Source organism: Opisthocomus hoazin, chromosome 15, assembly GCF_030867145.1.
Source record: "Opisthocomus hoazin isolate bOpiHoa1 chromosome 15, bOpiHoa1.hap1, whole genome shotgun sequence".
Classification (NCBI taxonomy): Eukaryota; Metazoa; Chordata; class Aves; order Opisthocomiformes; family Opisthocomidae; genus Opisthocomus; species Opisthocomus hoazin.
Window position 1 is genome coordinate 22,252,710 of NC_134428.1, and position 8,829 is coordinate 22,261,538.

An 8,829-nucleotide genomic window follows, 5' to 3' on the forward strand; every position below is an offset into this window, starting at 1 on the left:
AGGTGTAAGAACCTCCCAAGGAGAAACCAGGCTCGCAAGGTTTTGTAAGAGGAGCTGCACTTAGATTCATGATCCACCAAATAAATGAGCAATGTGGCGGTGTAGATAAGACATGGAGGTTGAATGCAAGGCAGCAGCAGGACATCAGATGGGCGGTAGAGGAGGAAGGAAATGAACAGCTACACCAGACTCTGGCGTTTCTCTTGGTGGTTACCGGGAGGTGGCCGGACGGTGAGAGGAGAAACCCTCCCTGCCGCGCTTTGCTGCAGGAACGCTCCTCTCAGTGTGGGCGCTTGGGAGCCCTCTGTGAAGGTGGGTTCAGTTCAGAGCTGGGCCTGATCTCAGGGCAGACTTTGACCGTCTCATGACTAATACACAGTTTTCTTAGCCCAAAGAAGGCAGGCACATATCATGCTGTCCCAGTCCAGGAGGGCAAGCAAACAAATTAATGCTAATATCAAGATACTTTGCTCTGTATAAGCCAAAAGCTCTTAACTGTTCCAGGCCAGACTGACCTGGGGAATTTCCCCCCCCCCCTGGGAATTCTTGGGTCATTTCTCTCCTCTGATTCTTGTTAAGGCTGATACAGTCTGGACGTCTCATCTTTTTGTCAGCATGACTAAAGTCCAGCGGGACTACAGTGGCCAGAGCACTCGGTGAGCTTGGGTCACCTGCTAGCTCCACTGCCGTAAGTGATTTTCAATACTTGATACCGTTTAATACCATCAGGCCTGCTAAAGCAGATTACAGAGGGGTATAATGCAAGTCAGGGCAGGCTCCAGGTCAGCAATCCCTCTGCAAAGACCAAAGACCAGGACTCCTCCTGCCCCAGGCGCAGCCGATACCCACAGTCCCATCCCCGAAGCGACACCTCGGAAAGCCCATTTTCTGCAGCTGACGCTTTGCACCCTCGGAGGGGACTTCTGCAAGGAGGCCAGATGTGTTCAAATGCTCTGGGATTTCCTGGGACTTTTGCACGCCGGCACCTCTCTGAAGCAGCACACACTCTCTAACATGAGAACCGGACACCCCCCACCCCCCCCAACTGGGGACCGTTTCTGGTCAACACTCCCTGACACAGCTAAGAGACAATGAGGCCCTTCAGGGCTAAATCCCGAGAGCTGCAACCATCTCCTTTGCCAAGGACATCACTAATTCCTGGTGGTGGCTTAATGCCATAAGCGGCTCCGTGAGGTGACTTTCCAGGTCACCAGCTAATTGAAGGTGAAGTGCCAGTGACTGTCTCCAGCAGGAGCGAAAGTTGGGAGCTCTGGGGGAAGAAAGGCCGTAAAATGTGTTTGCTCAGCTCCCTTTAGCTGAGCCAGCTTCCCCCCCAGGGCAGCTAAAGGGAGGCGAGGAAGGGCTGGGTGGCTTGCAAGGATCTACAGCCGAGTCCCGCCGTCTCTGCAGCCTGAGAAATCCCGGTACGTCACCGCTGCTGAGCCAAGCCTGGCCCGTGGGTGGCCATTTTAAACCTCCTGGTCCCCTCACAACCCCTGGCTATTTGTGTGCTGGAGCGGAGGAGGAGGTGGTAGCCAGGGGACTGCTTACTCCCTACACATCTTCTCCTTTGAGTCTTGCTCGTGGCTGGTGGGTTCAAGAGCCAGGAGATGGCTAAACCAACTCCTCTGCTGCCCTTCCTGTGACAGGCCCCTCGGCATTTCCCCACCTCTGTGAAACAGTGAGGGGCGAACCCAGCCCTCCGAAACCCGATGATGGAAAACCTGTGGTTAAAAAAAAAAATCCCCCCTCTTCCAGCGCTTGGCGTTCCTGAGAGGAAACCACTCCGGGCTCCCCCCTGCTCGCCGGAGTTGGGAGCAGTGAGTAATGCTCGCAGGCTTCCCTGCCCGGCACCACATTCTTTTCTCCATCATGTAATGGCCCAGAGGAGGAATAAACGGAGCCTTGCTGGAGCAGCCTGCAGAGAGCTGTGCGTGCCGCAGCCTCGTGCCAGAGAGGCGTCGGGAAGGGTTGTGCTGGGCTCAGCCCCGTGGTTCTGGGGGGCTGTTTGCCTAGAACAGTAAGTGAAAGAGGAAGAAAGGAGAAAAAAAAAAACCCACCCTGCAAAGCGTTAACTACCAGAAAGCCTCGCCTGCTGTGCTCTGGAGCGTGAAGATCAGCCCTGCTCCCCTGTGCCCAGCGGCTCCCCACCAGCCCGTCGCTCGCCTGCTCCCTGTGCCCGCACCTCTCCCTGCCTGAGCTGCTCTCAGCCCCCGGTGTTCTGCTGCGCTGGGATTTCTCCCTCACCGCCACCGTCATCTCTTCTGTTCTTTGTGTCTCAACACATTTTTCCACAGCTCCTAGTGACCATTTCAGGGAGGGCTGAAGGAAGACGCCCCATTTCCCTATTGCTTTCATCTCTCCTTGCCTCCTGGCCTTTTTCCTGCCCCACTCCCTCTCCAGGAGCTGCCATCGCCTCCTCCTCACCCCATTTCCCCAAGACCTCAGGTTATAAGCCCAGTTTGGGCCTTGCTCCAACCTGTTTCACCTCCCCTGTTGCAAACTGGTGCTTCCAGTAGCTCATCTGCCCGGCCTGGTGTCTGCACCTACAGCCCTGCCGGGCTCCTACAGCACCCGGGAGGAAGGCTGAGGAGATGAAGGGCAGAAACCGGCAGGTCCACCCTGCATACAGCATGATGCTGGAGCAGGATCGGGCCAGGTAGAGGATTAAAGAGCCACCGTTCTCCGCCTTTCATCTGCTGTGAGCATGACACAACCACGGCCATTAGCTCTTCAAAGACAGGCAGGTTGGAGGAGCCTGGGGAAGGCAGCTCACCTGCGAGTCAGGCCCCAAGGTCTGGTCTGCCTGAGCTGGCAATGCGCAGCATCACCCGGCTTTGCTCTCCCTGGTCCCTGAGCAGGTCCTCTCCGTCTCCTTCCTTCCACAGCAGTGGCTCCAGCTCCTGGGGAATTTGCTGTGCCCAGCAGGGTCTTGGCTCCCAGCACAGCTTCGTGAGGGTCCCCACTGTGGCTGCTCCTTTTCATGAAACTGGAGAACTCCATGCACCCAACAAGGCTGGAGCTTCAGAGAAGGTTCAGGAGCCCAAAAGCTGGGGCAGAGCCAAGAAGCCATGCAAACCGCTTTCCTGGTGGAGACTGGGCTAGAGGCAGGTATCTGCACTGCCCACAGCGAGTCCTGGAGCTGCCGGTGTCGCTGGCCCTGCGAGAGTATCCTCCCTCCCACACCCTTTTCCCAGCCCCACCCCTGCCCAGTGGCCCTGCTCTCTGAAGTCTTTTTCCACTTCACCAAAGACTTTCTCTCACTTTCACCTGAAAGCTGCTCCACCCAGCCAAGTCTGCCAGGGAGAATAAGTCTCCCCAGCCTGAACCCAGGCCTTCATCCCAGGGCAGGCCAGGAGCAGGACAGACCAGCTCATGCTCCTGCTGCAGGGAGATGAGGGGACGCTGCCCCACCAAACCGTGGAGCAGCCCAGCAAGAAGCCTGCTGCTCCAGCATCAACGCTTGCAGTGCCAGCACCACCCAGCTTGGTTTCACCAGGCCAGAGCCAGTCAGTCACACTGACCGAGACAACACTCACCCGAGGCAGCACTCCAGCAGGCACAGTTGGATCCCCGCTCAGCCCAGCTCCTCCAGCAGCTCCCCACTGCACACGCTGGCATTGCATGGAGAGCTCCAGCCCAGGGCAGCCTCGGAGACCCACAGGCCTGGCAGGCTCAGCTCTTCCCTCTTCTATCACCAGGAGCCACCTGGCTCCCACAGCACCCAGCCCCAGGCAGATGGCTGACCCGCACAGCCTGGCAAGCCTAGATCAGAGCATGCAGTAACCGCCAACAAGTGGCACAGAGGAAAGAAAATGAACAATCAACACCAGTCAAGCCTCTATGGTGTGCACTTTTATTTGAACTGGTCTTAAGTCAGTGTACAGGTAGCCCCTCCCTCCTCCACATACTGGCACCACTTCTCCTAGACCCTGCGGGGGACTGTAAAGCCTTCATTCACATCTATTCACTGGGGAACACAGCCCGCTTGCTTGACAAATCGAAGAGAAAAAAGGATCAAGTGTGTTTTGTTTTTAAGGCGGAAAGATACAAAAAGACACTTGTTGGGTTACATAATTTACAGACAAGCAATTATGACCTAACACCAGAAACTGGCATCGGCTCCCTCCGAGCTGGGCTGCTGCCTTCACAGAGGCGAGTAACTTCCTGTAACAATGCGTAACAATATTTGGAATGACTATTAAAAAAAGAAACAAATGTACAATCAAAGTCCTCAGATGCATTGTAGAACTTTGGGGGCGTTCGCTCCAACATGTTTCGTTTTAAGACTGCTGCTGACACCTTCACCGTTCCAGTTTTTTAATCCTGAGTCAAGCGCCAAAAAAAAAACAAATAAAGCCATGCCAATCTCGTCTTGTTTTATGCGCATTTATGGGTTTTGTTTCATCACAAGGGTGTGGGTGTTGGTAACAGTCCGGTTTAGAAGCATTTGCGGTGGACAATGGAAGGTCCGGATTCATCGTACTCCTGCTTGCTGATCCACATCTGCTGGAAGGTGGACAGGGAGGCCAGGATGGAGCCTCCGATCCAGACAGAGTACTTGCGCTCAGGCGGGGCAATGATCTGCAGGGAAGGGGAGGGATCGGTCAGACACAGTGTCACACCCCCCGCCCACGCACAGCCCCGCAGCAGGGAGCTGCCTAATTCCCTTATCCAGCCTTGGCCAAGATACCAATGAAGTCCAAACAGGCTTAAGACACAACCTCACAGAGCCACCTCCCTCCTCCCCGCTTTGCAGCCAGTATTTACACTAATCCCACTGTGCAGATGGTGGGTGGATGCTATCTTCTCCAGAGCAAGGCTGCACTAGTCACAGAACTACAGCATCCATCTTCTCTAGCGGGAGTCTGGCTTACCCCCCCTCCCCCGAACTTCCACATGAACAGGGGTGCTGAGAGGTTCCCCTGACCCCACCCTACCTTGATTTTCATTGTGCTGGGTGCCAGGGCTGTGATCTCCTTCTGCATCCTGTCAGCAATGCCAGGGTACATTGTGGTACCACCAGACAGCACTGTGTTGGCATACAGGTCCTTACGGATATCCACGTCGCACTTCATGATGGAGTTGAAGGTAGTTTCATGGATACCACAGGACTCCATACCTGTGAGGAAGAAGCGGTCTCAAGTCAGCACGGGCTCAGATGCAGCCAAGGAAGCCTTAGGAGCTACTACGGGCAACCAAGAGACCAGCAGCCTCTCCAGTGGGAAGGCACTACAAAGCCATGACTGACAGGCTCAGCCTCTTGTCCTGCTGTCCCAAGTCCCTCAAACAGCTTTAGGCTGTGTGGAAAGTGAGGCTAACTGGTGGGACAGCACAGACCCTGCCACCAGCTGCCACCGTCCCCAGGTCCCCCTTTACAGAAAGCAATGTTGAGGGACACAGGGTACAACAGAAGAGTTGGGACTTACCCAGGAAAGACGGCTGGAAGAGGGCCTCAGGGCACCTGAACCTCTCATTGCCAATGGTGATGACCTGGCCATCAGGGAGTTCATAGCTCTTCTCCAGGGAAGAGCTAGAGGCAGCTGTGGCCATCTCCTGCTCAAAATCCAGGGCGACATAGCACAGCTTCTCCTTGATGTCACGCACGATTTCTCTCTCGGCTGTGGTGGTGAAACTGTAGCCTCTCTCTGTCAGGATCTTCATGAGGTAGTCCGTCAGGTCACGGCCAGCCAGATCCAGACGGAGGATGGCATGGGGGAGGGCATAACCTTCATAGATGGGCACAGTGTGGGTAACACCATCACCAGAGTCCATCACAATACCAGTGGTGCGACCAGAGGCATACAGGGACAACACAGCCTGGATGGCTACATACATGGCTGGGGTGTTGAAGGTCTCAAACATGATCTAGGGAGAGAAAAGCAGGGGTTGTGTTAACAGCAGAAACCAAGCTCTCACCACACGTCTACCCTAAGTCCATGCAAGTGTGGTTTTACTTTTGTCCCTAGGTAAGAGACTTCTCTCCACTCCCCCTCGAAGTCCATGCTTATGTCACCTGGTTCCCACCCACATCTGCCAGGTCAGAGTCCGAGCAGGGACACCACCACCAACCCATTCCCACATCACAGCAAGGAACAAAACAGATGCCAAGTAAACTACAGTACAGTCACTCGAGGCTGGTAAATGGATTAGTGGGTCTAGGCAGAAACAGCGGTTAGACAAGTTGCTAGTTCAGTCTCAGAGAAAGCCAGCTTAGAAGAGCAAACAAAACCTGTCAAGGTCCAGCAAAGAGGAGACTCAGGTCAGGAAAGGAAAACCCTGTAAAGATGGCAAAAAGGGAGAATAGTGGTGAAGGAGGAGAGGACAACATGGAAGAGGAGAGCTGGTCTGCAGCCACATCTGCTGTAGCTCTAAGCCTCAGAGTTTTTACCCACCTGTGTCATCTTCTCTCTGTTGGCTTTGGGGTTCAGGGGAGCCTCTGTGAGCAGCACAGGGTGCTCCTCAGGGGCTACTCTCAGCTCGTTGTAGAAAGTGTGGTGCCAGATCTTCTCCATGTCATCCCAGTTGGTGACAATGCCGTGCTCAATGGGATACTTCAGGGTCAGGATACCTCTTTTGCTCTGGGCTTCATCACCAACGTAGCTGTCTTTCTGGCCCATACCAACCATCACACCCTGCACAACAAAGAACAAGAGGTAAGTCCAGCTGAAGGGCAAGCCCCACTGGGTGGATAACCAGCTTTTCCCAAAGCTGGGTGGCCAGTTACCATCCCCACTCTACCAAGAAAGGCATTCAGCCAACGCTCCACCACACGCTGCAGGAGAACATGTTCCCCACCCATTGTGTTGCAGCACAGAAGCCTCTTGGCTTTATAAAGCCAAGTAAGAGGGCTTCTTGGTGCTCGGTGCCTCTAGGGGAACTGTTTCCACCAAAAAATCCCACCCTTTAGTCCGGTAACAGGCACCCCATCCACGTACCTGGTGTCTGGGGCGACCCACGATGGATGGGAAGACAGCACGGGGTGCATCGTCCCCGGCGAAACCAGCCTTGCACATACCGGAACCATTGTCCACAACGAGGGCGGCGATATCGTCATCCATGGCTGGCTGCGGAAGGAGAGCAGAGGGACGGGGACATGAGCACCACCGGCCACCGAGCGCGGCCCCGCGGTAGCGGACGGGGAAGGGCCTCCCCCCCCATTTCCTCCCCGCACCGCTGCTCCCGCCGCCCGCTAGAGGGTGCGGCGCCTCCCCGAGCCCGCCGCGCGCGCGCTCGGGACAAAGGAAGTCCCGGCGCCCTCGCGCACCATTACCATAAAAGGCAACAGCTGGAGCGCGCGGCGCCGGCCTCGGGGCCACGCCCCCCGCGCCTCGCCCCGCCCCGCGCAGCGCCCCCCGCGGCTCCGGCGCCTCAGGGGCACGGGGGGGCAGACACCGCGCCCAGCGGCACGGCGGGGGGAGGGGGGTGGGTGTGTTAAACCCGGGGTCTCACACGATCGCCACCCGCCCCGTGCAGGCGAGCTCAGCCCCGGCGCCGCCGGTTTAACCCACTGGCACCGGGGTGGGGAGGGGCTGCCGGCACATGTGCCAGCCTGGGCAGTGTCGTGCAGCCCACACCGGGCACCCTTCCCCCCGCCAACGCAGCTTTTGTTCCCGTGCGACACGGGGCTGCCGCCCCCCCCCCCCCGCTCTCTGCAAGGAAAAAATAGCGGCGCTGCTCAACCGCGCCACCGCCCCCCCCACCCCTCAGCGAGGGACAACGCCCCCGGGCCCGGCCGCGGATCCCCCAACCCCCCCCACCGGCGGCCGGGGGAGGGGAGCAGCGCAGACAAAGCCCCGCACTCCCCTCCCCCCCGCCCCGGGACACAACAGCCGAGCCGCCCGCCAGCAACCCCCTTAAAGGGGGGGGAACTCAGCCTCAGGGGCGACAGACGGGCGGACCCCCGCGCCATTACCAAACCGCCATCTCCTACACCCCCCACCACCCGCACCACACAAAGGGCGCCGCGGCAACGCGCTCAGCTACCCAAACGCTGCTAAAAACAGCGGCTTCGCGGGGCGAGGAGCAGGCCCCCCCTCACCCGGTTCCCCTCACCTTCGGGGAGCGGCGCGGTCGGAGCCGGGGGCGGGCGGCGCGAGGAGGCGGCGGAGCGCGAGTGAGCGGGCAGAGCTCGCGGCGGCTCCCGCCCGCCGCCCGGCCCCGCCTTTTATCGGGCCGCCGCCGCCGCCGCCTCGCCATAAAAGGAAACTTTCGGAGCGCGCCGCTCTGATTGGTCCGCGCCGCGCCTCCCCGCCTCGCGCCGCCCCGCCCCGCCCGGCGCGCGCGGCAGCGCCCCCCCGCCCTGCGAGGAGAAAAAATATTGGGGGGGGGGGGGGAGCAGAATTGGGGGGGGTGTCTGTGTGTGGGGTGTGGGGGCAGCTCCCCACGCCGTTCCGCTCTGCTTTGCTGGGGAACAGGGACGGCCCCCCCCGTGCTCGGCGCCCCCCCCCCCCCCGAAGTCCGGAGGGGAACGGCCGCGACCCTCACACAAAGCCACACCCGGGTGGGGGGGGGAGCTGCAGCCCCCCCCCAGGGAGGGGAAGGGGGTTCCAGTAGCGGCAACGTGCTGCAGGACCCCCCTCCTGCCTGCTGCTGCCCACCGCTGCCCCCCGCCCAGGCCCTCGGGCCTGGCGCCTGCACCCCCAGTAACCCCCCAGTTAAGGGGCCAAGCCCCAGTAACCCCCTAGCTGAGGGGCCAAGCCCCAGTAACCCCCCAGGTGGGGGGTCAAACCGCAGTGACCCCCCAGACGAGGGGGTCAAACCCCCCAGCGGGTCCCGGCCTGGGATGGGGGGGCCAAGTTCACCGCTGAGGCCAGCAGGCGACAGGGC

At 58.9% G+C, this 8,829-nt stretch overlaps 1 protein-coding gene across 1 annotated transcript; it reads right to left on the reverse strand.

Moving 5' to 3' along the window:
- Positions 1–3,833: 3,833 nt before the first annotated feature.
- On the reverse strand, positions 3,834–8,153 carry ACTB (actin beta). The gene is made up of 6 exons (XM_075436364.1): positions 8,056–8,153; positions 6,939–7,067; positions 6,396–6,635; positions 5,430–5,868; positions 4,941–5,122; positions 3,834–4,584 (listed from the first exon to the last, which is right to left on the reverse strand). Exons 2-6 carry the CDS (start codon positions 7,059–7,061, stop codon positions 4,441–4,443), a joined length of 1,128 nt encoding a protein of 375 aa, XP_075292479.1. The 5' UTR covers positions 7,062–7,067; positions 8,056–8,153; the 3' UTR covers positions 3,834–4,440.
- Between the last annotated feature and the right edge of the window lie 676 nt (positions 8,154–8,829).